The sequence below is a fragment of the Lycorma delicatula genome, chromosome 5, assembly GCF_047948215.1.
Source record: "Lycorma delicatula isolate Av1 chromosome 5, ASM4794821v1, whole genome shotgun sequence".
In the NCBI taxonomy this organism is placed as follows: domain Eukaryota; kingdom Metazoa; phylum Arthropoda; class Insecta; order Hemiptera; family Fulgoridae; genus Lycorma; species Lycorma delicatula.
Window position 1 is genome coordinate 17,885,807 of NC_134459.1, and position 17,787 is coordinate 17,903,593.

At 28.7% G+C, this 17,787-nt stretch overlaps 1 protein-coding gene across 4 annotated transcripts in view; it reads right to left on the minus strand.

Annotated features, from left to right (window-relative positions):
* The window catches only part of tinc (transmembrane protein tincar), a 907,523-nt gene that overhangs the window by 31,636 nt on the left and 858,100 nt on the right, over positions 1 to 17,787 (minus strand). For all 4 annotated transcript variants that reach the window (XM_075365745.1, XM_075365746.1, XM_075365747.1 and 1 more), the window contains 7 exons: positions 14,420 to 14,620; positions 9,511 to 9,701; positions 6,969 to 7,144; positions 5,092 to 5,359; positions 3,452 to 3,680; positions 1,221 to 1,392; positions 886 to 1,015 (listed from right to left, as the gene is read on the minus strand). In XM_075365745.1, the coding sequence (XP_075221860.1) occupies positions 886 to 1,015; positions 1,221 to 1,392; positions 3,452 to 3,680; positions 5,092 to 5,359; positions 6,969 to 7,144; positions 9,511 to 9,701; positions 14,420 to 14,620 (1,367 nt within the window). The remainder of the gene's footprint in view (positions 1 to 885; positions 1,016 to 1,220; positions 1,393 to 3,451; positions 3,681 to 5,091; positions 5,360 to 6,968; positions 7,145 to 9,510; positions 9,702 to 14,419; positions 14,621 to 17,787) is intronic.

A 17,787-nucleotide genomic window follows, 5' to 3' on the forward strand; every position in this document is an offset into this window, starting at 1 on the left:
AAAATTCAGTAGCCTGAGAACCTAGCCAGCCTTTCACATCATTTTGAAGTTTATTGACATCGAAGTGCTGCAGTGCAAGCCATTTCTTCATGTTAGTGAAGAGATGAAAAATCACTCAGTGCCAAGTTCAAGCTGTAAGGAGGATGATCAAAAAAGTCTCATTGGAATTGATTCAGAAATTCTTGAGTTCTTCGAGCACTGTGAGGATGAGTATTCAAAGTCTCACAGTAGACTGCTGAAGTAATCGTCCTGTCACGTTCTGTAAAATCAAGTAGAAAAACTCTCTATCCCAAAAATGCTTTGAAGAGTTGGCTAGGTACCCAGGCGGCTGAATTTTATGAAGAATGTATTTGTAAATTAGTAAAATGCTATGAAAAATTCTTGAATTTAAATGACGACTGGGTTGAAAAATAATTAAAGCTGTAGAGTTTTAAGTTGTATATAATAAAATATTTTTATCTATGCACATTTTTTATTTACATCAAACAGAAGTTACTTTCTGCACTGCCTTTGTATTATATAAATACAATTTCATTTTTTCTAAAAATATGTTTTAATTTAACAACTGGCATTTGCAATATCACATTCCAATTTTTAATTTTAATATACCTTAATAATATAAATTGGTGATAATACAATAATTCAGTTATAACACTGTTAATATGACCACATTACCAATGAAGATAAAATTATTTATAAATAAAATGTAAGTTAGATAAAATAAAACATAAAATTATAAACAAAACTGAATAAAAAATTGATTCAAAAAAATATTAATAAGCAATTCCTAAACCATAATCCCATTCATGCAATAATGTTATGTGCAATATTATTAAAAAATTATACAGCATTTCTATTCAGAAATTTATTTTTATAAAAACGTACCTTGTTATCTTCAGATGCGGTATCATCACTGGGATCTACTACAGTTGTGCTTAGTAAAGGAAGTTCACGCAATCTTGCATAATCCCCATCATCTTCAGAATCTGCTCCATCTTTTTCACCAAGAATCTTCCTATATAATAAAAATAAAATGTACTTATTCTCTCATATAATGATGATACATAATTAATTATAAAAGAAAGTATCCAAAAACTGACAAATATTTGTATTAATAGATATTTTTATTTAATTTAGTTCAAAAAGTAAGTAAATTCATCAGAAACTTAAAAGTTACAAAATGTCTGCATCTATGCACAAAATATTTTAAAATTACTTACTTTGATGATGGGTCAAATGTAACTTTATGTTTTGTATGAGTTGGTTTCTTATTCCAATCAATCCTAGTTGAAGTAGATGAATCAGGTGAATTCTTTGGTGAACGTGGTTTAGGCCGTAACCAGTAAATTTGTTCTTCTTCTTTTTCCATCCAATCTTGTCCATTACATCGACCTGCAAGTAAAGTAATTTCAGTTTAAATACCTACTTGAATATTACTTAAAAATGTTAAACAAAAAAATCAGCAAGATAGCAGTTCAGAATAACTTAATAATAATAATCTTTGAATGAGTATAACTAGGGAGTAGTTTACCGAGTAATACAATTTACAGAAAAAAATATATTTATTTGAATTCTTAATTTGAAATAATTTTCTTCATATTTACTAGTTGTCTTTTATTGCAAAGTACCTGGATTTATGTTGTCAGTCAGAATATTAATATAAGAATATTACATTATAAGCACAAAAATGTGTCTATAATGTAAATTATCTAATTTAGGGTTGAAAACAAATATTTTCATTCTTTATACAACAACAATAAACCTTTGAGAGAGAGGTAAAGTGGACAAGTGTAAAAATCACAGATAATGTAGCAGAATTTACAATAACACATTGACTGCATCTATGAAATGGTTGGAATGTGAGGTGAGAAAACACACCATTTGTACAAGGCTGAATGCCATTTGTACAAGGCACACACATCCTCAAGGCTGAATGTGTTTAATTTTATCAAATTAATTTACAGTTATCCAAAATTTAGAATTTATTTTAAAATGTTTTATCAGTACTCTTGTTTATTTGATAAGGACATTTATTTGATTTTGATATAAAATAGTCATTCAAATAGAAATCAAATTTATAAAAAACATGAAACAAATACATGAAAACGAATACATGAGGATCATTTGGAAAGTTCTCAGCCTGACATCGATGGCACAAGTTTGATCAAATGATTATGATGTTTGTCTAAGATGATTCTTTAGATCATCTTAGTGTGCTATGAAGTTTCAAATACATGCATTTAGTTGCTTGGTTGTAATGACCACAAAGCAAATAAGTTTTAATATTTTCTAAAAAATAGATAAACTGAAGTTCGAGCTGTTAAAATACTTTGTTTTAAAAAGTTTAACTCTGACAGACATACAAGAAAAGTTAAGATTCCACTTTTAAGGATTCCTCCTTTTCATTTTTCATGGTAAAAAAGTGAGCTGCTGAATTTAAATATGGTTTTATATTCATGCTAGGTAATGAATGCTGAGGATGCCCAAACTATGACCGATTAAATCATTGCAAAAATCTACAATAAATCCATAATAAATAATCGCCTACTGAGGGTATGCAAGCTTACTAATAATGCATATATTTCAATAAACCATGTTAACTATATTTTAACTATGGTTTTTGGGTATGAAAAAGCTTTCTCCTTGATGGGTAATGCATTAACAGTCAACCAAAATTGTATTTAAGTGAAAACTTCTCAAGGGTGTTCACACTTATTAAACATGATTCTGCTGAGTTTCTTTAACATTTTATTACAGTAGATGAAACATGGATTCACCTTACATGCCAAAAACCAAACAACAATCCAAACAATGGGTGAGAGACGGTAGGTGAAAGTGCACCAAAGAAAATGGTTCCATGGTTCCATATACAGGAAAAATCATGACAAGTTTTTTGGGATTCTCTTAATGTGGTGCTCATAAACAATTTGATAAAAGGTAGAACATCAGGGGGAATATTATGCTTCACTAATGAACCAAATGAAGAGTGGGTGCTATTTAAGCTAAATGTCCACATCTGGGGAAAAAGAAAATGCTCTTTCAACATGATAATGGACATGTTCATGTCTCAGGTTGTTGCTGCAAAATTCCATGACCTATGCTACAAAGTGCTTCTACTTGCACTATACTCAGTGGATTTGCCTCCCAGTAATTAGTTCCTTTTTAAAAACCTGTAGAAATGGCTCGCTGGACAAAGATTATCTTCAAAGGATGAGGTCAAAGCTGAGACAATCATTTACTTTGCAGTGCTGGAAAAACTACATTATACTGAGGGTATGAGAAAGTGGTCTAAACATACTGTACTGAACTGCAAGGTACATGTGTTGAAAAATATTTAAAAAATTCTGAAAGTGTTGTGTTTTCTTTGTTAGGTCAAGGAATTTCCAAACGACTCTTGTATATAAATACTATGTAAAAGTAATGTACAATATATTTATCAATATTTATTTACCTTGACCAGTTCTTCCTTTCTTTTCGGCAGCAGCCTTTTGTATAACACTCATTATAGCTTTTTTAGGGGATGTCTCTGCCACAGTATAAGTTCTTCCATTACCAACAATAAGTAATGGAGCAGAAGCATCATTAGAAGTTGTTGAAAGGAGATCTACTTCTGTTACAAGCCTTATAGATCTTGCTGAACGTACAGCTGCTCGGCCAACAGTTACCCGAAGTTTGAAAACCTAACAATAACAAAAATTACAGATATATAAATATTGAATAAATTACAATTTTTATATTAATAAATAATTTATTCATAATATAAATCATACGAAAATAAAAAAGTCCTTTGGGCAGGTTCAATAAAGTAATGGGCAAAAGTTCAATAATGATTCCTACACACCAGTATGGTGTGAAGGAAAATTTTATAATACATAATTGTTAAAATAATTCATCTAATCATTTCTTACATCTATGTTTTGGCAGCAGAAAAGACCTGATAAATATTCTGTAAATTTCAAAATAATATGTCTCTGCAGCACTGTTGAAGCTTTGCATAATATAAGACAGCAGTACTGGTGGAATATAAGATATATTTTAGTTCTAATAATTGAAAATACAGATCATTTTATAATAATTAAATTATTATGATTATAATTATCAAGATAATTAAATAGAACAACCTTAGTAAAGGGTAAGATGGTAAGGTAAATCTGCTTACAACCTGATAGCTCCACAACACTAGAATAAATCTTCAAGTAATGTAGCATCATGGAAATTGAAATGATTAATGATTAATGAGTAATGTTTAATGATTTGTTCTTATAGATCACCAGACATAATGTTGAATGAAATTTTATAAGTGCCTAATGATTATAGAAGCTCATTCCACTTAAATGAATAATGTTTCAAAAAGCAGCAACAACAAAATTGTTGATTACTATTCAACTATACTAAAGTTTTAAAGTTGAAGTCAAGATATGTAGTTAACTGTAAAATATATTTTCATAAAAAAAAGTAGTTTCATGTGGTTACTGCTATCAACAATGAGGTTTTCAAGTTCATCCTCCAGAAGGATTACCTTAGGAAGGTAAACTACTAGATATTTAAATCTTTTTAACTGCTTGTTCTTAGAGAAGTGCTTTTTTGCATACTGGTCTGATTTTCCTGGCACATAACTAACTAGCATCAACTTCTATATGAGTTTCTCATACCCAGTTTTGATTAAAAAATAATAATGTATTGGTATTAAAATGTTTTTAGCAATCTTGGTTAAAAATAATAAAAAATTAAAAAAAAATTATTAATGAATATATTGTAAATATCAGGTTACGTCAAAAAAAGCTACAAGGATATTTAATATTATATCACATAACAATTATGCAACCTAGTAACATAAAGAAATTTTTCTTTTTTAAAGAAACATTATTACATGTACTTGTTATACTTATTAAGCAGCATAGGCAAACAATGAGCAGTTAAAAATTATCATACATATTGAACTATATATGACACAGTGGTATTTATGATGGATTTATTATTGCTGTTATTCATAAATAACTGAAAACAATTAAGCAGAAAATTTGCAGTGTATCAATTAAAGAATAACAGTAATAAATTAGTAACTAAAAAAACCGATATCACTAAACTTACCCAATGTTGTTTCAATGTAAGAGCTAACCAAAGCAGCACCCATAAGAATAAATGCATAACAGCTCCAACAACGCAAGCAAGAACAGCACAACTGAGACTTCCTCTGTAGACGATAGTACAATCATATAAAAGAGGTGCCTCACATACTGCCATTGCAATTAATACACACAATGCAGCACAATGTGAGAAATAACCCCAACCATGGCCATCACCATCTTGCAAAGTTATAATACGACGTGATCTCTGACGACTCATGAAAGCATTCAACCTAAAATAATAGAAAATAGAATTAAAAAATTCATTTTATTGATTACATAAATTTTTTATATTTAAGAGAGAACATCAATATATCTTTTTAATTTTTTTGTTTTTATATATACAAACATATAAAATAGGTAGTTTCAAAAGTAGTGAGCTTTTTGCACACAAGATAGCATTAGTGAATTCTAGCAAAAGTCAAGGAAGACCAGCACGTAAGCAGTGATGCCATCGTTAATGACATAAACATCTGGTCAACAGAAAGGGTGTCATATACCACAGTGACAATACCAGATCACATACATCTTTAACGATCTATCAGAAATTGAGAGAACTTGACTGGGAGGTTTTAATGCATCCACCATGTAGCCCAGACCTGGCACTATCAGACTATCATTTGTTTCAGTCTCTGCAGAATTCCCTGAACGGTGTTATGTTAAGATTCAAGAGATCCCTGTGAAAACCATGTGACACAATTTTTTGACCAGAAACCACAGAAGTTCTGTAGCGACAGGATTATGGTGTTGCCAGAGAAATAGCAGATCATAAAAAAAAAAATGGTGCATATGTGTCTCGTAATGTAATTTTCCAGTAACAATAAATATATTCTCAATTTTGACCTCCAAAGGCTCAATACATTTTAGACAACCTGATATATATATATATATTTAAAATTTTATTAATATAAAGTACCTAGTACAGAATTTTGAAATAATATCTTACCTTAATTTTACAATGAAAGTACTTTTGCAGGATCCCGCATCCTCAATTGAAATTTTGTTTGTATTTTCATATGTAATATTTTTCTAATAAATTTAATTCTATGTCATCTTTATTCATTTCTAATATTTCTAAATTTGTGTTAATATTAAAAATAGAATGTTTATTGTTTGTTAGATGGTCTGCCATATTAAGTAATTTCTATAATGTCCAAGAAATTTAGTTTTAACGAACCTATTTGTTTTTTTCAATAACATTACATTTAATTTTATAAATTCCACATTCCACCCTAGTTTGTGGTTATTAAGTTTGTTGGTTTCTTTATTACAAGCTTTAATAATGTTTTCAGTGATACTATTAGTGTATAAATATTTTATGTATATGTTTTCACTTTTTTGTTTCTTACTATGTATTGGTTGTAAGGTAGTTGTTTTTTTAATTGTGTTTTGATTGTTGTTTTTTATGAATGTTATAAATTAAAGTAGTTAATGCTTTATTGGATTAGTAATTTCAATGCTTTTAAAAATTATGAAATTATAGAAATTATCATAAACAGTGACATCATACGCATTATCACATTTCTGATTCATATTTTTATATCTATATAGCATACCATGTCCTTGGTGACATATAAGTTATCTAATGGTGATTTACTACCTCCAAATACAACAACATTTGAATAAAATTTATTTTTTACAAAGTTTATGCGAAGGGGCTATTATGAAATTATTATGAAGTATATTAATATCAGCAGTAATCTACTCTTTTCACAAACATTAAAATGATTGTAAAAACTTTATTTTACAATTCAAAACTTGTTGTAGTTTCTTGAAATATAAGAAAGGAATTAAATATAACTAAAAATAAAATAATTTTTTAAAATTAATATGGACACTCACCTTCCATAACCATATAAGTACAATACAAAACTAGAGAGCATCACTAAAATTGTAGACAGAAGGAACAAAGCAATTGTTACATGAGTATTTAGAAGAAAATGCTGAGGAATTCCCATATTCATAGTACTACGATGATGAAGTAATGGAAGGGCATCTGTTGGTCCAATAACATGCACCTTCAAAGAAAAAAAGAAAAAAAAAACAAATAAATACTATATACATACAATGTTTAAAATTAATAAAACCTACTTCATAAAAATTAAATATATGAAAGATTGGCTAAAAGATACGCTCAGGAAAATTTTGGTAGATTTCTGTAAATTAACCAGAACTTTATATTAACATTTCATTTTCATGATTATTTCAACTATAGATGTTACAGTTTTCATACTTTTAATTACTCAACACATATTATATTTTACAGGCCCTTTTAGTACATATTCATGTGTGTGTGTGTGTGTGTGTGTACACAAATTTTGCAGCAAGTAAACATTCATTAAATTTTTTACTAAACTTAAACCTAGCTTCTGGCAAGACAAAATTTTATTTGGTACCCAACTAAACAAGATTTAAACAATTTAGATTTTGTAATTTTTTGAATTCATAATTAATTTATGGGTTATTTTTAGTTATATACTAAAATAATGAAATTTATTTATTAAAAAAACCCTTTTGTATACATTTTAGTGCTCTAAAAATAAGTAACATCTACATAATTAAATTTTTATTTTATAATTCATAAAAAACTTATCATAAAAACATTTAATGATTTTCTTTTTTAACTTACAAAACTGAAAGTATAATCACAATCTATTATATAAAATCATGTTATTTGATACACAACAACAATTAGTAATTAAATTCAGAGGTAAGAGCAAATATAGAAAAGGCATAGTCTCATATTTAGCATTAATGGTTAGTAAAAAACCCAGCACTGGTCAATGCAAGAAATAGATCAAACAAAAATATTTTGAATTAGAATTAATTACATATCCATGTGTAGTATATAATGTGGAACAGAATTTGTTGGAGACTGACACAAAAACACTGAAATTATACAGCACTGTGATCAATCAATGTTTGAAGTATCATTTAGAATAAAAGAGGATTTTTAATTTCTGATTATTTTTTACATTATTATTATAATTTGGGTTTTAATTTTATAACTATTACACTAGTTAAATTTGTAAAATATTATATATATAGAGTGACTTACGGGAAACAGAGTTTTTTGAACAGCCATTGCATTTTTGTTACAGGTGGTGGGGAGATTGAGGTTAGGTAAGCCACTTAAGTGCAGCCTAACATTTTAGTTACAATGGAGCAGTGGATGATACAACATTGTGTTTTCACATACGATACTTTTATTTGAAATAATGAGTCTATTGTCACAACACAGCAGATCTTTCATCGCCACTTCAACACCAGTCGGAATGGCACAGTTCCAAGCCGAAACATGTTGTTAACATGAGTTGAGGTCTTCAGAACAACAGGAACAAGAAAAAGCCACGAGGCCCTACAAGAACCATAAGGACACCTAAAAAAAATGGCAGAGTAAGAGCGGAATTAATCAGGAGTCCGAGTCAACCTGCATGCAGACATGCACGAGAACTGAACATGAGCTGTGATTGTGTGAGGAAGATTTTACGACTTGATTTGAAATTCCATCCATATAAAGTGCAGGTGGTCCAGCAACTCAAAATGGGGGATATGAACAAAGAAAAGACTTCGCAGTGCGTATTCAAGTGTTGTTTAATGATAACCCTAATACAATACGTTAATGAGCAATGAAGCACATTTTCACCTAAATGGTTTGATAAACAAACAAAAATTTCATTACTGGGTCCCTTGAAATCCTTGTAACATTCATGAAAAATCTCTCCACTCTCGAAAAGTTCCTGTTTGGTGTGTGGTTTCCCGTTTTGGAGTAATTGGGTTATATTTTTTCAACAAAAATGGCGTCATGGTGACATTGAACAACGTTATGTTCACATATTGAATACATTTCTTAGACCAGAACTTCAGAGGCGAGGATTAAACATGAGAAATGTTTATTTCCAACAGGATGGTGCCACAGTGCACACTGCCCGCACATTGATGACAGTTGTGAGAAACATGTTTCCTGGCCAGCTGATTTTGCGTTTTGGTGATGTACCATGGCCGCCAAGGTCACTGGATTTGTACTCCTGTGACTATTTCCTGTGGGAATATTGAAAGAACATGTTTATGCTCACAAACCCCGTAATTTAATAGACTTGAAAGATGCAATTACAGAAGAGGTGAATTTGATTGAACAAGACATGTTGACCCGAGTTGAGGATGATTTTCAAAAGAGACTGGAAACCTGAATTCAAATGGATGGCCACCACATGAGTGACATAATTTTCAAAAATGACTATTTTTAATCAAACAGTATGTTTTGACCTTTATTTGTGTAACAATAAAATAATATTTTGTAAATTAACTTTATACTGCTCATTTGAAAACTGTCCGTTTCCCATAAGTTACTCAATACATTATACTTCGTTATGAATATTAATACCTTATACACAACGCAGACTCCTGCGTATACAAGTAATATCTGTATGCTATTAACAAGTAGCTGAAGTGAAAATAATAATCCAAAGCATTTATTAGTGTTCCAAAAAACAGCAGGGTAACGAACTGCATAAACTAATAATGCTAAAGCAAAATTTACAATTTCTGCTGAAACTGGACCCCATTGTGTTTCATCTGCAACAAAAAATAAACAAATAAAACATAGAAGAAATAGTACATAAGTAAATTTTAATTTAATACATTAATAACTACAGTATAACTTTCCAACATCGGACACGGCTTAGGAACAACAATCTATCCGTTATTTAGAGGTGTGTCCGCTGTTCAGAAATATTCGAGTATAATATTATGCTCAGTTATTGTATAGAAAAAAAAAAATTGAATGGAACAAAAGTGTTGTATATTTATTTCATAAAAATTAAAATGAAAAAAAAAAATAGTTGCTAATTACAGTGACTTCAAAAATTCAATTTTTTTTTGTTTTTCTGAAAATAAAACACTGTCCTCTTTGTTTACTTTAATTAAAAAAAAAAAAAAATACTGTGCTACTGTAATGGACCAGAATCTAATGGATACGGATTCTAATGGATAGTAGAGAATAAACTACTGTAATATACTAAAATGTAATAAAAAACAATGTATGCTACAAAAATATTAATCAAAGAAGCTACAGTATACAAGAATATTAATCAAAACATGTACAAAAAATAATGTAAAAATAAACAATCAAATATGGGTACATACAATTTATTTATATGTAGTTGGTTTAAATTCGCTATCTATTTTAGTTTGAACTAAGTCCTGGTATATATTTTTTTCAATAAGCTACAACTTCTGATATTAAAATAACGCCTTCTGGTAATTGTTGTAAAAAATATTGCTTTAATTTTCTAACCTCTTCTGTTGCTTCCTTACTCATGATGATTAATCAAGATTCATTGTCATTTGTTTTGGAAGTAATCAAGTGACAGGCAGTAATAAGATCATTGATGTTAGTCGATACGTCTTCTGTGTCAAATGCGTTGCCAATATTTGTATACTCTTTGTAGTTTCCAAACAGTTCAATAAGTTCTTCTAATTCACTCTGTTCTAAAAAACTTCCATTACATTCAGTAAGATTTTCAATGTTGGAATTGAAGTTACATGTGGAGGTTTAATACTGGCTTTTAAGGACCAATTTTTCACTGTCGCAGTAGTAACCTGGTTACTGACATATAAATCCATAAAATTGTATCCACCATGCTAATGCTTTTAGAAAGCTCATCAACAACCATAACTTCATTCATTGTTGACAATAAGTACTGAAAACCTTTTTCCTGCACTGAAATTTAAAGTTCTGAATGATCCCTCGATCAAGCAGTTGATCAGGGATCATTCAAAATACAATGATTGATAAAATAAAATGATTGTCATCTTGGAAATACTTCTATTTTACCTTTTGTTACAGTAATTTTTGTTATACCACAACAAAAATATTACATGTGTTCAATATACAGTATACACTTACACATAACTGATGGTGAATCATGCTGATTGAAGAATTGATTGAAATCATAACATCAGCGTCTACGCAGAAAGTGATGCAATTAATAACAGATATATAAATTAATCACACTGAGTATAAAATAAAACATAAAAAAATTACAATTTTTATTCCTGCTGTTTGTGTTTCAGAACTGATTGAATTGTCTGCGTCCATTATTTAGGTCTGTTATTGAGAAGTATTTTATCCATTAATACCAATATAAAACTGCCAGGTAATCTAAAAGTATCTGGTATTAAGAGAAATCTGTTACTAGGAAGTCCGTTAAGGGAAGTTTTACTGTATATAAATTCCTCTTCAATTGTTTTTAACAGACTTCAATAAGGAGACTCATCCCATATGTTTTTTTCAAGCCTTACGCTTTACCAAATGGACTGATTTCTGTAATTCTTTCATTATATTGTGCCTCAGCTTATATTCCTTAGCAGTCTCTTTATGATTCTTTATATTAATCTTTTTATTTTTATCAAAATGCAGATTTCTTGAGAAAGGTTTTTTCAAATAAATAACATTTTTTTGAAAGGCTACTGGAATTTTAATTTAAAAAAAACTACTATTATTATTTATTATTAATTAATAACAAATATGGTACATGTACATTAACAATACATGTATATTTTAACTATAAACATTTGAATATTGTTATACCATTATATATATGTTGATTATATGTAGGCATAATGCAGAAGCTACAGCTTTTACACATTATCCTAGTGTTTATTACAATTTTGTTTACTTTTAGTGTAACATACACCTATTTACTTTTTATTATTAACAATTTTGTATGAAATTTTATTTATCATTATCCTATAATGTTGCAGCCTATCAGTGAACTGTCTCTCTCTCTCTCCCTCTATATATATATATATATATATATATATATATATATATATATATATTTATAAAACATTGCAATAGCAGCATTAATATATTTCAGTTTCGCTAAGTCATAGTTTTATGGTAATATCATAGTTCTTGATCCAATTGTATATTTTTATTTTATAATTTTTTGTACTAGTAGAAATTCTCATGTTTTCAGGTAACAAACTGTATGCTAATGATCCGATGTATATAATAGATCTTTCTCCAGTAGTAGTATTCATTTGTGAGACACTCAAATCTTTTCTTTTTTACTTTGTGTAATTATACTATTGATTAAATTAATGAAGCTATCTTTAAAGAATAAAATTAACAAAAAATAAATTGTAGTAAAAATTAAAGTAACAACTTTCTCAATTCTTCTTTATATTTCAACATTTTGAAATCTCTACCAAATTAATGATTAGTATGTTTTTAATAGCTGCTTATTTTAACTGTTAATCTGGAACCAAGCTTTCAAAAGTTGAAATTTAAAAAAAAACTGAAAAATTAGGTTTCTTTTTTGCAATATTTTTACGTTTTATTAGTATTAATTATTATTTTTAAGTCTTATTTTTTATAAAAAAGTTAATTATTATTATTTTTTTATTAACAACAGTTTCCTTAACTTTTGTACAAGATTACTCACCACTAATAAGAAGTATTTTCACAGTTAAATGAATAAACAATGATAGCAAGTATAAGTAACATTGAATAATAAGGAAGAAAATAATTAATTTATCATTTATTTAATTTTATCAATCGGTTCATTAAAAACTTCTTTTTTTCCAATTTTTTTTTAGTACAAATATCACAGTAATCTTCCTCTTTTTATTAATGCTGTAAACAACAGAATCAAATTTAATAAATGTATTGTTTCTGTAATATGTTTCATAATGTTTTTAGTTGCTCTTGAAGCAGTTATTTGAGAATAGTTTCCATCATCGACTAGCATGAAAAAACAAAGAAAACTTTCCTTTTTGTTTTACAAAACATTGGAAATTGTTCTAATAGTCTTGATACATCTTTTTCTTGGTCCTGCCAGGCATTTGAAATAGCATGTATAATGCAGATGTTTGGAAATGGTTTATGGTAGATTAAAGTTAAAATTTACTTTTTATTTGAACATATGTGCGTAATTATTCATATAAATCACTGTATCTACTTTAATGCTGTAAGTAGTAACAATCATTCAGATGATTCATATTTTTGCTAAGTTATCTTTCTGGGATATTAACAGTTAAATTGATTTGAAAATTGAGTGTAAGTGAAGACTGAATAATGTCCTGTAATGAAATTGATTCTTGATATTTAAAGACTGAAATTATTATAAAACATCTTTTCCATGATTACATGGTTCCATTTAATTGAAGAAATGTATAAAATATAAACAGCAATAACTAAACATTGCTGGATGTGAAGATGCAGAATGGTTTACAGAAACTGAATGAAGATTTTAATTTTCAGCAAATGAACACAGAATTTTAGGCTATCTAAACTAGTTTCTAGTTTACTAGATTTGTAAACTAAACTTAGTTTTGGATTTATTACTGTAGGTAATAACTATAAAAAGAAACACTAACTTATTTTTTTAAATGTATAATTTTAATTTTTTCTCTTTGTATCTTTTCTAATTATTATATACACATATAACATTATTAATTCAAATTCTACATAATTTTAACTCTAATTCTGATAACTAAGCCATTCATAAAGATTTACATGCTGATACAGCCTGGAACTATCATTATAGAGTTTCAACTTCATTCAGTATTTAAGAAAAATTAAAACAAGAAACTTTTTTAAAACATGATAATTTTTTAATTTCAAATTCTATTGTAAATGAACAGTACATTTTACGTTGATTAATTTTTATAAATGAATTCATAATTACTAAAGTTTTTAAACAGTTACTCATTTATTTTTATTTTTTTAAAGAGTTTCAATACTTTTTGGTGTTTATAACTCAAATAATGTTTATAATGTTACTAAACTATGAAAGCACTTCTTTCCAGAAATTAAATCATTAATTTCTGGTATTAATGATCAGTTGCTTTTTGTTTTGTAATTGGTGGCTTGATTCATATTACACAAATGTAATCTAAAAATAATCATACTTTAAAATAAGGTAGCATTCTACATTAAGACAAAATTATGTAATATTAATAACACAGCAGAAAATAATAGTATTCCTTGAATTAGTTCGATGAGCATTACACATGTTTTGTTTATTTAGTACTTGTTAATAGTTATTATAAGGTGTGAGATATGAAGGAACAGTAAGATAAAGGATAATTTACATTATTACAGTAGGTAAAGGAAGATGTAAAAGGATTTGCAGAATAGAAGGGTTAAGTTTGGTGAAGGGAAGGAAGTTAGGCTGCAAGATAACGCAAACTTTACTTTACTCAGGGTAGAATATAAAGGTATATAAATCAACTAATATAATAAATTACTAATAACCAAAAATAATAATAAAGCTTTTAATTACCATTCATAGCAACTTCATGTCCTGGATGACCAATACTTAGTGGTAAACTTTGTGGTTGTAATGAGTGAGGTTCCTGTGGTAAAGGAGTAGGTAAAAAAGTTGAATTTGTGGCCAAAACTGGCGGAGATGTCATAAAACTTAGGACAACAAGGCGATCCCTTTGTCCTAATAAAAAATCGAGATCTGTTCTCCAGATCATTTCTGAAACAAAATATTAAAATAGCAACATCACTTGTGAGATATGGAGTAATACAGTTAAAACAACCAAAAGCACAGAGAGATCCAAAAGTCACGCAGTCAAAATTAAACTGTCTATTAATATTAATATAGCTGAAAACATTCTATCGGCTACTGCAGGATAGCATCGTAGGTATTAAAACAACAAACCTAGATGCCATTGTATGTGCATTGATCACACAATGCTTGCAGTAGTGCTTTGTTTATTGCTTGGTAAATATGCCGTTTTCCCAAGAGCAATGGGTTTTCATTGTTGAACATTATTTTTCCAATTATTCTTATGCAAATATTGTAGAAAAATTTCATGGAAAATATCCGGTTGTGGCAGTGTCTAACAATTTGACCATAACACAGTTAATTACCTGCTTGAGGAGACTATCAGTGCATTCTCATATTTCATATGGAAGTTCTCAGAGAGCGATGAAGAGGTTACACTTTTGTGAAAATTATGTTCACAGTGTTCAGGAATTGAAGGAGCCAGATAAAGAAAAGTGTGCAGTGTACTGTACATGGTTTTGGTCATCTGTTGACAACCTTGGAATTGCATAGCCTGACTGTATTTACTTCACTGATGAGACATGGTTTCACCTATGTGAACAGTTGAAACACTACAATTTGGTCAGCTGAAAATCTACATGTGTTACATGAAACCCGTTACACTCTCAGAAAATGGGAGTGTGGTGTGCTGTATCACATTGTTGAACAGTGGGCCCCTTTTTTTTGAAAGTACAGTGAATAGTGTGTGTACCAAAATATTACACACTTTACTGCGCTTCTTGAAGATGATGAATGAGATTGTTGATTCCAGTAGGACAGTGCCTCATGTCACACATCTAATGAAATCATACATTTTTGCATGAGTTTTTTGGCGAGCATATCTCTCGCCCCCACATTCACCCAATTTGACGTCCTGAGATGTCTTCCTGTGGGGTTATCTTAAAGGAAAAGTCTATAAAAACAGGCCACATTCTGGAGGAACTAACAATGAACATAACAATGAAGATTAACAACATCAGTATACACGTGCGGCACAAAGTGGCTTCAAACATGCTAAAAAGAATTTGTACATGCATTATTGAATGGAGCAGCCATTTTGAGCATATATTGTAAAAATAAATACATTTTTAAATATTATTACTTAATGTCTTAATTTATTTATTACTTTTATATGTGCAACTTTTGGATTACTCTGTAATACATATAAAATCTAATTCATATAAAGAAGTCAAGAAACTAGAAGCAACTATTACACAGAGAATTCTTACACAGAGAAACTATTACACAGAGTATTCTTAGTGTTAATAAAAAAAAAAAATTACGTGTTCTCTAGTATCACTTCTAATGCATGTCAGCACCTCTGGTTGTAGCATCTTTCAATACAGCTTTATGGTGAGTTTAAATTGGAATTTGTATATTTATTTTGGATACAGCTCTTACATCATTCATAATATAACAAAAATATTCAATATCAGTTTTTAAGGGAAGTAAACTTTATTTGTGTATGATTAATTTTCTACAAATTTTAATGAAAAATAACGTATTGGAAAAATATTTAAAAAGGTGGACAGATTATCCATTAATTTTCTGGTATGGTCACATTGGAACATATTGTTAATTATAATCCTTTGGTAAATGTATTTCCACAGTGAGATTAGTTCATTTTATGGTATAGGATAATATCTTTTAAGGCTTTGGTGAAATCTTGTGTCAACTGCAATAATCTTAGTTGGATGGATTTTTTTTCTTTGTGGATAAGTCCTAGATAAGCATGAATTGTGTACAGGAAGTAGGATGATTCAATTACCAATCTGTGAAAAAAGTACAAAAAAAAAAAACTAGGATATTACTTTTCATTTCAGTTACTGAGCATGCTATTTCATGATGGTGTAACATGCTATTTCATTTGAAGAAACAGAAAAATTGCAAAAAAAACAGTTTTTTGTTGCCTTTTTATTTATTTGATGACTATGTAAAATAATTATAATTAGCAGGCTAGATAACTGAGCAGAACATTTAAGTAAGTCTGCTTGCTTTACTAATTAAATAAATACTTCTGTCTTCAAAACAGGAATAAAAACTGAATCTATTACACACAAAACCCAAAAAGATATAAATAACAATTTTCTGTTAAATTAAAAAGACAGTTATAAACCGGTGATGCTTCACTTATAAATAACTAGTGAAGTAGTCACAATAAGTGTCAGGAAATGTTAACATAGATCTTAAGGACCATTTTCATTTAATTTGATAAATTCTTTCATTGGCTGATATAGAAAATCGTTATTGTCTGTAGCTGTAATTACCATAATTACAGATAGAATTGTAATCTCAATCCATTCATGTTGAAGAAAAAATTTTTATACTTTTAACTTTTGCAATCTCATTACTTGCAAGAGAGTATTCTCATTACTTGTATTAACGACGAAACTCCTTCAGCATATTTAAACATTTAAATCAACTTCAAAAACAGTTTATTCAAGTATCTAAAAAAAGATCTATGAGCTTACACAAACAATAGTTTGTCTAATTGAATAATGGTTTTCTTTATAATTGTTATAATTGTTCTTTATAATTTTCATTTTCTTTATAATTTATAATTGAATAATTGTTTTCTTTGAAAGAAAAAATCGTTGGATATGTTATAGAGGAGCCATAGAATGGCCAACCAGGTCCCCAGACCTGTCTCCTCTGGATTAATTTTTTTGGGGTACATGAAACATAATGTTTACAAAAACCAAAACCTGCAGACATTGACGAATTAAAAAGAAGAATAATTGACTAATTCGCTTGTGTACCACCAGCCATGATACAAGTTATAAATGGATATTATTTGAAGTTAGCACACTGCCAAGCTGTAGAGGGGAAGCATTTTGAACATTTAATGTAGAATTGTATGCTTTCAAAATTTATTTCATTAGTAATTTACGTTTGGAAACATTTATTTAAAATTTTAAAATAAATATTATAATATTTAAAGTAAATAATATTTGATATAGCCGTTTAATTTGTTGTTGTGTTAATTACTTGTTGTTGTTTATTATTATCAATAATAGAGCGGTGTTTAAAGTTCGTTATTGTATGCATTATGAATATAAAACACAATAAAATTGTTTATGCAGCGTGTTTTACCT